The sequence below is a fragment of the Agelaius tricolor genome, unplaced genomic scaffold (assembly GCF_023055355.1).
Source record: "Agelaius tricolor isolate 1412-34295 unplaced genomic scaffold, bAgeTri1.0.p SCAF_9, whole genome shotgun sequence".
NCBI classification, from domain to species: domain Eukaryota; kingdom Metazoa; phylum Chordata; class Aves; order Passeriformes; family Icteridae; genus Agelaius; species Agelaius tricolor.
Window position 1 is genome coordinate 16,300,751 of NW_027269269.1, and position 13,414 is coordinate 16,314,164.

General features: G+C 36.8%; 1 protein-coding gene across 8 annotated transcripts in view; it reads right to left on the reverse strand.

The window, feature by feature from the left end:
* PICALM (phosphatidylinositol binding clathrin assembly protein) overlaps nt 1-13,414 on the reverse strand; it is a 66,325-nt gene that overhangs the window by 10,456 nt on the left and 42,455 nt on the right. For 2 of the 8 annotated variants that reach the window (XM_071432885.1, XM_071432883.1), the window contains exons 13-20: nt 10,909-11,058; nt 9,001-9,081; nt 6,327-6,434; nt 5,324-5,455; nt 5,204-5,234; nt 4,301-4,400; nt 2,514-2,537; nt 437-496 (exon numbers count right to left, since the gene is read on the reverse strand). In XM_071432885.1, the coding sequence (XP_071288986.1) occupies nt 437-496; nt 2,514-2,537; nt 4,301-4,400; nt 5,204-5,234; nt 5,324-5,455; nt 6,327-6,434; nt 9,001-9,081; nt 10,909-11,058 (686 nt within the window). The remainder of the gene's footprint in view (nt 1-436; nt 497-2,513; nt 2,538-4,300; nt 4,401-5,203; nt 5,235-5,323; nt 5,456-6,326; nt 6,435-9,000; nt 9,082-10,908; nt 11,059-13,414) is intronic. The other 6 variants (XM_071432889.1, XM_071432886.1, XM_071432884.1 and 3 more) reach the window with 6 other exon arrangements.

Sequence of the window (13,414 nt, forward strand, 5' to 3'; positions counted from 1 at the left end):
AGGTATTTAAGGAAGGCTTCACTTCACCAAGAAAACATTTCTGTTCTGAAAGCAGATTCTTATATTGATGCAATAAACTTACTTCTATGCTAAACTTATTTCCATGCCAATAAGGACCACCAAGAACAGACACTGTGTAATTTTCATAGAATCACAGAATGGTTTGAGTTGGAAGGGACCTTAAACATGTTCTAGTTCCATTTTAAGAAGTTTATGAATAAAACAAGTGAAGTAAGGAAGGGTAGACTTAAGTTCAGACAAACAGCATGTAAGTGGTTCACAAAACCAGAAGTTAATAACTTGGTGAGGAATAAACGAATGGGAGTTGAAATTCAGTCTTCAGTAGAGTAGTTCAGGAAAACAAGAGCTACCAAACTATAAGCAATCAAACAACATACAGCATGTGCCTGGTTGGAGCTGTAGGAATTCCACTCACCATCACATAGCCCATCATTCCTGTTGGCGTTGTGGCAGGATAGGCCATTACAGGAGGCGCCTGGTGTGAGAAACAGTGGTGAACTGAGAGGAGAAGAGATCAGCTGCATACTCTAACACATTGCTTTCTAAGGATCACCTGCAGCACTCAGCTTATTATGAACAGAGCAAAGAATAAATAGGATTTGCAGTCTGGTGTTAAAAGTGCATCCTAATTATTTCAGATGGAGTACAATACCTAAACTAAAGTTTATGGGCCATCTTGGCAAATCTCTAATAATGTATTTGCTTTTATCATGTTAGGATTCTGGCTGTTAAACTAAACTGCAAGTACCACTCTCTCAACATCCTGTTTAGAGAACACAGTACAAGACTCAGAGAAGTTTGAGAGAAAATATTTATGAAACAGAAGCACATTTTTAATCCTATGTAGGATATACTTATATTTCAGTATCAACAGTAATGGTACACAAGAAGTCTTAAGAGAGAATCTGAAAAACCAAAAGACTAAATTACCATTGCTTCTGCTGACACTTAGAGGGAATTCTCTTTAGCCAGTCCCTTATGAGGATTCTCCTAGCAGGCTTTGATATAAATTAGACTCTCACAGGAATAGCCAGTTTGCATTCCCTCTCCCTCACTCACTCCATTCACTGCATTTGAACTTGCTAAAAGTCCTCTTAGTACTTGGCAGATACATTTATTACCCTGATGTGCTTACTGTAGTTTTATGAAAGTACAGCACCACTGCTGTCAAAACTGGGGCGAACTTTTGTTTTGTAAACAGCTTGGCAATATTTAGGTAGAAAAACAGCTGATAACTCTTAGAAATTTAAATAAAGATAGGTAATCTCTTAGCCATATTCTTTATTCTACAGTTTACTATCCGCTTTCTAAATTAGTATTAACTATTTTAAAGACAAAAAAGTTGGATTTTTTTTCAGACTAAACTGGTGCTTACAGGTATTTAGATAACTTGCTGTCTATCCACTCCAGCTCCTGTTAGTCTACCCTCTTAGAATAAAAACAGTAATTTTCATATTTTTGCTGTGGGGATTTCTATTCAAGACAAACACCATAAGCATCTCTTGGTACACAGACATTACTGCTACAGAAAAGAGGCAAATCATAAACCATTAATGATATTGGATTAATTAAAGCAGATAAATTGTTTCATCAGGAATAGGGCATCAGGAAAGCTGCTTCTGAATTCAGTTCTAAGGTATCAGCTGCTTTTTTTAATATAGTAGAGCCAGTGCAACTGGCATTTCAATTGTCATGAGAACAGATAGAAAATCATCTGGACAGCATATTTGCAATATATTTCACACAGCAGGCAAAGCTATCCTGAAAATTACAAGTTTTTGGGTTGTTTTTTTTTTTTGTTTTGCTTGTGTACACACACCTACACAAACATGCTGAATAAATTTATTGTTGAGTGCTCAAATATGGACCTACCACCCTTTAGTTACAGAGTTACCCTGGAATTAAAACAAAGTACAGGGAAAGACCAATATTACTGTTGACATAAAGAAAAAAGTCCTTCGAAATGAAAGCCTGCATTCTTCAGACAGCAAGCACAGGTTAGTTCTTGCCCTTTGTAAACTATCTGCATTAATTTTCTTTCTTCATATGAGTATTCATGACATATTGGTCTCTCCCCACTTAAAAAAAATTTAAAAATCAAAATCTACCATAAATGTGGATCAAGTGCCATGTATAACAGAAGCCTGTGAGGTTTCATGCAGTTATTCAAACACAATATTTTTATCTTCATTCAGAATCCACCAAATGCATTAAAGGCAGCACAGACACACACCCCAGCTCTCTGGCAGCAGATGGTACAGTTTAAAGCAAGGAAAAATAATCTTGGTATTTCCCATGCCATCATTCGATTCAAGAGCCTGCACACCACCTATGAAGTTTGTGTATGCTAGGAAAAGCTCAATTTTTGGCACACCAAAGATTTTCAAATGAGAAATGTGTAAATAGCAAGGAGGTTATGAGATTCTGCAACAGCAGTGGTTAATATCAGCATGCCAGTCGATTGCAAAAAGGCTGTGGGTTGTTTCACTTACGTATTGTGGAAAATGCATGCCATTCTGTATTTCCCAGGGAGAACAATTACATAATGCAATAACACTGGATTAGAAGCAAATACTTACACAACAGAATATACACAGATAGCATTTTAGTTCACAAATACATTAAATGTTTACTCCAACACATTCTTGTAATTCAAGTCATTCACTGAGACAACACACCTGTGATACTGTCTTTGGTATTAAGTTTGACATTGGTTTGCATAGTCCATTTATTTGGTATATGCCTTTTTCATCAAAGACTTTCAAAAGCATATTTATTTAGCAAGCTGCAGCAATTCCACAATAAATGGACCAGCAGAGGAAAATAAAGCTTTTTTTTCCCCTCACATTATTTCTTTTTCAAGTTTTTTATGTTTATAGAACAGTTTCACAAGAAGTGTCTCAACAGTATCTCTCAGTAATAAAAGCTGTTAATTGTAATGACTTATCATCACAAGATGTAGATATAAGACATGAGTTATTAAACAGATTCAAGCACACAGGTAAACTCAAACCACCAGTCATTAACACAGGTAAGTAGTTACAATTTCTTCAATATCTACACATCCTCCAGTAAGATCCACAAACATATTTCTCCCTAAATAAATGTAGTGAGTTGATAGGGGACGCCTGGTAGGGAAGAGACAGCAGATCCAGGGAGACAAGTTCTGTCTTTCCAAATCCACAATGCTGCATTACTGCACTGCAGATTCAACCTCCCCCAGTCAGAATCAGATGCAATAAATCTGATGGGGCTGTTTGTTACCTGCTCTGTCCATGTACAGCTCTCCAGGTCATTGGTGAAAGGGTGAGTACGATTCACATGCAAAAATGTTCTGTGAATGTTGTGAAAACTACTTCTGTAAAGCCTTAACATGTAATTAAAAGCCCTCCCCCTACAGTGATACCCCAAAATCCTTGCCAATACTACCTGTTAAAATAGACATGAACTTGCTCATCAAAACTGACATGGATTAAAAGCAAGTGCACACACCAGGCCAGGAAAGCAGTAGTTATGTACATTAATAAAGCTGTAGCCACAGACTCCTCTGCAAGCATCATGGGGCCAGTTCCCACCTCCAGAGCAGGCCAAATTACAATGTAATGATGTAAGTGCATCTGTAAGTGCACCCAAAGGACACTTTCACACTTACACTTTTCTAGACTGCCAAATGCCTCCTCACTCCTTGGGATTCCGAGTTTTATGTCATAAACTCATAGAATGCTTTGCATTGGAAAGTACTTTGATGGTGACCTAGTTTGAACCCCTCTGCTGTGGACCCGGACACCTTCCACTAAACCAGGCTGCTCAAAGCCCCAACCAGCCTGGCCTTGAACACTTCCAGGGACTGGGGCTTTCAGAGCTTCTCTGGGAAACCTCTGCCAGTGCCTCAACACCTTCACAGTAAAGAATTTCTTCCTCGTATCTAATCTAAACCTGACCTCTGTCAGTTCACAGCCACTGCCCCTTGTCCTGTCTCAACAGGCACTTGAAAAGTCCATTGAGTGAAACCCAGAAAGCCCTACCTCCCAAGAGAGAGGCTGCTCAAACCCTACTGAAGTTGGTGCTAAACCTGCACATCATATCACAAACTATTTACTAGAATCACACAGCCAAGAAAAACAAATCCCAGTAGCACACAGCTCCAGCTGACCACTTCTTCAATTTTCTATTACCCTTTTACTGCAACTATAGACCATTTTCAAATTCATCCATTATACATCACCCTGCAGACCTAAATTGCAGAGAACTCACTATTTTAAAATGAGCATTTGCTTACCAACGTTGGAGCGTTCCACGCAGTTGTAGGTGCAATCTTGGGTTGCCAGTTGGAACCACCTGTTAGTTTCTTTTCACCTGGCTGAGTCCAGTTTACATCACTTCAAATAAATTTTTTTAAAAATTGTTAGAAAACATTGGACTTCCTTAAAAAATAGGTAAACACCATTTCCACTTGGGAATGAGGCTTCTTTATTAATGAAGCTCATTTAGCAAAGGGGTTGATAAAAAATTTCATGACAACATGTTTTGGCTCGGAAAAGTAAGAAAAGATGTTCAGCATGAGGCCCCTCAGCATCTCAATCAACTTGCTCAGAATAGGAAAGTTAGTATCTGACTCAGAGCAAGACATTTGAGTAAGATTTCAAGACAGCATATTAGTTTTCTGCATGATTTCAGAGTTGGCACAGATGGTCCCAATAAACTTGAAATTTGCCAATTCAATTTCATGGCTTTCCTGCTAGAGCCAACGTTCACTACCCTCAAATACACACACCCTGCTTCAGAATTCACTGGTCTAAAGGTCAGCCTCAAGACCGAGGTTGCAGTTTCATAATCTTGAAAACCGCTCTGCTCACCCTGAGGTCATACCAAGTATTTAAGGAGTGCTATGACTACCAGCAACAACTACAAAGAAACATTTTGATCAACTACTTTTTTTAATATACCTGAAGTCTGAAAGGAATCAGAGACAGGACACCTTGCCTGCTGCTAGCATTGTCACTGCCACTCAGTCTACAGTCACCTTCCAATAGCTCTCAACAATTCATTACACCTTGTACAATCCCACGTGTGCTCTGAAGGCTAACATTATGTGTTGGTATGCACAGGTTTCAACATGCACATTCATGAAAATTTACTATCATGAAAATCCAAATGCTCAACTTCTGTTAAACATACTCACTTTTTAGTAGTTCCATTTCCAATGCCCAAATCTGTCACAAGGGAGAAAAAGAGACTACTGAAATTCTGTTTGTTTAAAAGAAATCACTAAGTATTTACATGTTAGTGGTTCCATACTTACTGCCTACAAGATTGGCTAAAGATGAATCCAGATCATCTGACACTAATTTATTAGGCGGTACTTTGGCAACTGGAAGACTCTGGTTTTGAGAGGCCACTGTTGGTTTTAGGAGACCACCTAGTTCATCAAAGCCTTGGAATGAGAAACATAAGTGATTTGAATCACAAGCCTCCCACAAATGTCATGACATTCAATTAGACAGCAAAGTCAGGACAATGGCTAAAATCCAAATTAACCTGGTGATGCTACCCTATACAGGAAGGATAAAACTTATTATGCCTCTTGATAAAAAAGATATTTACTATGGAAATAAGATTTCAGTTCAGTGGTTTAACCTATGGGACAATTTTACATGGAATGGATTCATAGTGACTGTAAAGCAGTCAAAATTTAAAACAAAAAAAAAACATAGAAAGTGTTTCAATCTTATAAAAACATCTATTTGCTTTTAGCAAATCAATGGCTTAGGAAAAAAAAATCTGATGTCAAGAGTCTAATTTAAAAGATCAGAAAATACCTACTTTCCAGATGCTCAAAAGAACAGAAAGAGCACTATGACTTCAATCCAAATTAACTGTATTGACTGATCATTTTCCGAAGCAATATTAATGTCAAAAGAAGAGGCAAAGGAGTGCCATAAACCATGTTGCAGATATATAAAATGAAGATGAAATTTCACCTCCTCCAACCATGCTCTACAAATACAGACTTAATTTCAGCTCACAGCATATAAAAATGAAGGCTGTTCACTGTGTGAGTTTTAATGTATAAAATATTTAAGTGAAGGAAATCAGTGTAAACATTTCAGCAGAGTGTAGAAATAGCCTGTAAAGAAAAATTATTTGATTAATGCTGTTATTGACCTTTTAAAATCAGCTTTCTTTTCTTCATCTGAAACTCTGTTCCAGTAGTGTAAGTAAATACATATTAAGAGATTTATACCTCAAGACTAAAATAAATTAAAGGAAAGGATATACGTTATTTATTTTAGCAAGTGTCTTACCACCAGAATCTGGGACAAGATTAGAAGATTTGTTTCCAAACACAGACTCAAAGTCAACATTAAGGCCAGCTGATGGCTGTGGTTGAGCAACAGGAGATGGAGTGAACCCTGTGGGAAAAAAAAGAAAGAAATTGTATGTTTTTATACAGCATTTCCCATAAATCCACCTTTATGCAAGACAAGTCAAATAAATATCTCAGCACTGCAGAAATTCAATACCTCAAAAGTCCAGATTACACCCTGACACTGAGCAGTTTGTTTGGTCTTTATTCAAAGTTACTTGTCCAAAGAAAGATTTTGTCTAAAAAACTGAACAGACAGGCCATAAAAGACAGTCCCCTTGCAATTACTTCATCTCTGGACACCTTCCTTATTTTTTTACCATACGTTTACAATATAATTACTGAGGAAAAAGTCCCCATGCTTCTCCAGGAAAAGAAGCTGGCTAGTGTGGAATCTGTTTCAAGATTATTTGATTGAAGATTATTCCTCCATGGTTTATATTAATCCAGCAATTCTTTCAGATACAACTGGAGTAAGATCCAAACCATCCCAAGGTGCCTGAACTAGTAATGCCTTTGATTAGACACACCTAATACAAATAATTTTCATAGCTCTTAGTTACTTGTGGACACACATTTTGCAGTTGACCATGTTTTTTCAGTCAAATTTCTAGAAATTATGGCAAGATATGGGGAAATACAGTCACATTTCAGCTCCTAGCGCTGTCTAAACTTACTTCCTTTGTCTTCCATGTGTCTGTACTGTTCTACATATACACAATTATTTTTCAACACTGAAAATTTACTGCAGCATGAAGCATTGCATATCATGTTCAGCAGCATAAGTCAATAATTCAGTAATAAAGAAGGTAATGACCATTTGTTTGTAGTATTTTTTTAATGTTATATATGATCACACACAAGCCCGTGCATGTGCAACACCTTGGTATTCAGGCAATAACAGAAGTAATCATTGCTTTATATAAAAAGCACCAAAATAAAAAAAAAAAAAAAGCAATGCCACCTTGAAAATTAGCTCTTTTGGTTTCTAACAAAAAGTATGATGACATGGAGAAATGAAAGGATCACAACTACTTCAGCAGTAAAACATTGCAGTGGGTATAAAACATTGCAGTGGGTAAAAAAAAGAAAACTTCTTGGATTTCATTTTGGTTGCTGGGACAGCACATCATTTCAATCTTACTGTTTTTCTGAAATAAGTCACATTTTGCCTAAAAAAATTAGTAACTACAGGATGTTATTCTTGAACATAAGCTTCAGAGAAAAAAAAGCAAATTTGGATTATCAGTTTCTTTTTGTCTTAAAGGAACATAAGACTCTTAACTTCATCACTAAAATTTAGACAATGTAATTTTCATTAAAAATAAATCAAAGTAAACTGCATACAGCAAAACATGGGAAGCAGTAATGTGGGAAAAGAGAGAGTAAATCAACAAACAAAATGAGTATCTTTATGACATGTATACCATCAAGTTGTAACAAGCCATTTCAGAGACTCTGAACTTCAGATGGGAATTCCTTTGATGGGATGTCCTGCAACTCTTAAAACCGTGCCTGTACCAATAGAAAACTTGACTTATAATAGCTCGTATTTTGCTTTAGCAATCAGCCTCAACCAAAACAAGCTGAGTTTCCTTCTCTCACATTTTAGAAGTTTCAAGTTTTATGAAACTAAGATGAGACCATCTCCAAGACAAAACAATACACAGGACTCCTTTGAATCAGCCCCGGAGAAAAATCAAATCCTACTCTTGATATCAACCACCAACTCAGGGCAGTTTGTTTAACAAGGATATTTTGAAAGGTGCAAAGGTCAGTATTTTAATGGAGCTTCTTTGAGCATCAAGACTTGACAGAAACTAATAATCCTGCTTTTTAATAAGGAACAAAGGAAACACAGTAATTTGTGGCATTTAACTTCTGCTAAATGACACTCACTGATTTTATGCAAAGATACTAAACCAAAATGTGACTTTATGGGGCTTTTAAGAACTAAGCCTTCCACAAACCATTTACTGAAGGTATGCCTAAGCCTTGCACTGCAGCAATGTTTACACACCCTGCTCAACCTGGTTTGGACAGATTGTAACCTGTCACAGCCCATAGTCTCTCTCTAGCAATTATCAGGATGGTGTTCCAGAATCAGCACCAGTATGGGGTTACTACACAGACATGACACAGCTGCACAAATGATTAGCCAGTACTTCAGTGCAGCAGAGACCTCTTTCTTCTGTTCTGTTGCAAAGTTTAACACTAGTTTAGTGCACTGTTTAAGAGTAATATATCAACAAAATTGCCATAAGTAGCACAAACATCCCAATCCCTTTATCTTAAAAACAATGAGGTAGAGCAAGATGAGAAGCTACTCATAAACATGCATGTCTTTTGTGTGGTATGCAGCAACAAGTAAACTACGAGAGATCCTGAAATGGGGAGATACTCATTTCATGTTTAGGCTAAATAAGCCTTAGTTTGGCAGAAACTGAAAACATTCATACCATTCGTGACCACACACCTAGCACAAGCACATGAATTCTAGTTGGAGCCACTACAACAAGGCACTTCTGTAGTCAGCAACATGCCTACTAGTTCTAGGCACACAACACCTTCAAACTTCTGTGTGTGTGGTAAGGCTGTATCCCATTACCTACCTCCAAATAGACCAGCTACAGAAGAAGGCTCATTGCGGAAATGAGAAGCGTTAGGATAAGCTTGAGGACCACAAAAAGAATCTGATAAGGAGTATCACACAAGAGAGAAAGCCAGGAAAGGAGAAGAGGAAGAGTTACAGAAAGAGAACCAAGATACACTGCTATTCAAAACTTGAATTTCACATCAGTCTATAAATCCACATATAGTGTAATAACATAGAACCAATGGAATGAAATTAATACACATCAGACAGACGGTAAGAAACAAGTTTACACAATCTCTAACACATCTCTAACACAAAAGGGGAAAGCACAGTTTCCAAGGAACAGCTATATTAGGATCTTTTTTTTTCCAATCAAATGCCATGTTTTACACCCTTGGAGGAAATGAGTGTAAAAGCTTCAAGGCATTTTTCTTATACCTGAAGTATACTCATATTTGCTTGCCACAAAGGGATTTAGTTGAGTAAATGGATTGTAATGATCTAAAGAACCAGAAAGAGTTATTTTAAATCCACATTCACATTATTGTAGCACCTTGATCATGCTACAGCTAAAACTGCATCTACATGTCCCACATGAATCTGTCAGGAGGCCACCCTCTGGTTCTAGAGAGCAGAGGCACTGTAAGGGAATGTAATATCAACACCATCCATTTCCAGTGACTTCAGAGCAGTCATGTGATAAATACTGCAAGGACCAGCAAGCACCACAACAGCCCACCAGGGTCCTTGTTCACAGCTCCACATTGCTGCAACTTTTCAACTTTTCATGTGACTGCAGAGCAAGTTAGAGAAAACTAAACTGCCTAAATAACTATCCTATTGAAAAAAACCCCAGCTGTATTTCAAATAATCATTCTATATTTACATGAACCATAACAATTTCATTGAAGCATGGAAAAGACAGATTATCACATAGCAGTACCAACTAAAGGTATTTTATATATAGATAAAGATATATTTATCTTTCCCGTTTTGTCTTTCCAATAAAGACAAACAGGCTAGGAAACTAGTTAGTTAAGTTGACAAAGTATAGGTAGTATGAATATCTTTAAAGAGATAATCCTTTTGTTTTACCTCTGTTAACAAGTAGCAGTGGTATTAAAAACCCCTCTTTGTTCTAATAGTCTGTATTGGTCGTTGACCAATTCTAGTGAGGTTCAACCAGCATAAATACAGCCTGTGACGTACAACTGTCTTTAAACTTGCTTTTTTTAACAGAACTGACATGTAATGAAATGATTTTTTCATCTATGAAAACAAACTAAATCTTCATATTGAAAAGTAATTAAATTATTACTCTAGAGCTGCACCAAGACAAATGTTGGAAGGCTTTCTAGTGAGACAGCCATGCTGTCATGCTGAACCATCTGAACCATCTCCAAAGTAAAATATGAACAGCTTTTAACAGGTGAGTTATTACTTTATTGCCCCATAGGTATTGCCCCATAGTCTGAGTAGATTATGCATCAATATGCATGACTTTAACAGCTTTGTAAATGACTACATGACTGGGGCAAAAACATCAACTATTAAAAAATCAGATTAGACTCCTTTGTTTAAAAAGAGCATTTCAACCTGAGGAAGAAAGTAACAGCATTTTCTTTTCCTTCTCAGGCATATGCAGCATTTTACCTTAAAATTCCCAAGTACAAGAGACTGTAAAACTGCACTCAAGCAACTGCTCTGTTTCTTTACATCAGGTTAGAATCCCATCTAGGCAGCCAAGAAAGGATTTTAACACCATTTTTACTATAGAGCTACTAAATCAAATTCTAACATAGCATAAAACCAGCCCCAAATGACCAGCTTTTATTTTCTGAAAGGCTGCAAAAATATATTTTAGAAACTAAAATAATGTTAAAATTTTTAGGAAATAGGAAATTAGTTTAAAATGGTACTTTACCAACAAATATTTCATGTGTGGGTGTCCTACTGGTGAAAGTAGATACATCAGAAGACACAGACAGATGAGCAGCATCGTTAGTTTTTGTAAGGAAAGGATTTAGGTTTGGAATGGCATCATCAACACTATCAACAGTAGCAGAAAAAGGATCTGTTCAATTCCAGAGAGCAAGAGAAAGAAGAAAAGGGAGACGGATTTAGTTTTCTCCTGACATCTCTAAGCTTGGGATGACCCAGCTATTGATCTCACTTTCAAGTTGTCAAGGACTACAGATACTAGCTAATAATTTCCTCTTTTTTAATTTTTAAATTAATAACACCACCTTATAAACTGTGCTTCTTCCTGAGTGTTTTTAGACTGAAACTATGTTATTCCTCTTTAAACACCATCACTTTTTGTTTCTCTCAGTCTTGCCCTGACATTTGCAACAAAGTCTCTGGAGCAGAGGACACCTGTCAGCACTACAGAACCCAAGGTGCTATGAGAGGATTCAATGCAATAACATCCCCAAGACAACTTAAAAAACCTGAACAAAACCAACTGAGATGAGCTTCTCTTTCTCCAAATTGTGTTCAGGGGTTTTTCTGTTACTGAGCATCACAGAATTTTCAAGAGCTATGATTATACCAAGGTAACATACAGGACATAAGCACTTTCCTTGGTACCTGGGGTATCAGGAACAGCAGCTTGTTGTGGGTATGCTGTTACCTGCAAGCAAGCAAAGGACTGCTCTGCTTTTACAGACAACAGACCCTAAGCCACAATAAGGAAATGTTCCTTACTAAAAAATTGTCAGACTTTATTGGAATGATGGAAACATGGATCTATATATGTGGCTTCCCAAGGCACATAGTTTCAAGGTTTCCTGAGAATGGATGCAGTTGCCAAGCTCAAGAGTTTCAAGGTTTCCTGAGAATGGATGCAGTTGCCAAGCTCAAGTATTCCTGTAATTCAGAATCTGACAGATAAACAGGATACAGAAGGCAGCTATAACACTTGTTGACTGAAGGAGCTGTGGTTTAGCTGTCTGGTTTCAGAGCCCATGAACCCTTGATAGAAAACTCAAGAACTCACTAGGTGAGATCAGCAAAGGTTGTATCTAGCCCTAGTACTTATCACTGTGCCTGAAGTGCAGCTTGATCTTCTATACAAAGCCACTAGAGAGAAATTTCTGAATAATAATTACAGTAAAGATGTGCTAAATACTTCAGTTCCTGGCCTATTTTTTTTTAACCTGGCCAGATATGCATATACACATAACTCTTGTAAATACTATCGTGATGCGTGAAGCAGTTTTGAAGTGGAAGTTATTTTCTCTCCCTGAATCTCACTTCTTGATTCTTAGCTCTAAGTCCCACACAGCTTCATAATGTGCAGAAAAGTCCTAATGGAAACAAAATAACTACATTATTCTTTGCAGGCTTAAAGCATGCTTTGATTTGCTGCAAGCTCAAGGTATGTTATTAGGTAAGACCTGACTTTTCCCCAAATTGCTTGGCTATGTTGCAAGAAAAGTCAAATACCTTAAAAGACCTTTTCCTAAATCATTCAGTCAGCAAAATGACAGTGTCCAACACTGAATAAAAGATAAGTTGAAAAAACTGATATAATATTTGTAATATATAACAAAAATACAAAATTACATATTGTCTCATGGAGGTTTTATATACAGGATATGCCACTCAGCCAGTTGCCTGAAGCTGAGTCCTTGTTTCAGCTACTCCTTAAAACTGCTTTCTGCTTTGAATGTCATTTTAAAAGATGTAGAACAAACATATCTGTCAATAAAAATGGGGCAGATTATCTGTTCATCAGTTCTTCCTTGCTCTTTCTGTTGCTATTTCGCATTCTGCTTATTTTATTGGTTCTCTTTATATATATTATATAAGTGGAAAAAATTCAAACAGATGGGTCAAAATGTTCATTTCCACACTGATAGATCTGTTTTGCTTTTGAAGTTTAGGTACAAATTGACAGCTGGAAAATGTACCAGAAACAGCTGGAATGATCTCCAAAGAATCCCAATAAATAGTGCAGATAAAACAATATGGAAGAAATTAATAAGCACAAGTTTTTAACTGTATTTGTCTGAATCTACCATCCACTAAAATTACTTTACACATGCACTCATCCAGAAAAGAATAAAAACTGCTTTCTGGTCCCAATTCCCAAGGTTGTATATGGAACTTCCTGCATTTTGACTAGTTAAGACAATACAATCCAACTTTGGATTATCAAGATTTTCTCAGAAATTTAACCCTTTCTCAGATTCTCTGCTTGTCTACCCCATTCTAACTCTAGCCAGCATGTCCAATCTTGTCCAAGTCTCAGAACTTGCAAATACTAGTAACAAAAGTAACCAAAAATTAATTGGGTTTTATATCCTAATTTATATCCTTCTATATTCAAGTTTTAAAAATTGCTGTCAGTTCTGACAGCAACGCCTCAATGTTTCTAAAGCAAATTTCATCCTTGAATACAAATGGCATTTTTTTATGTCAATGGA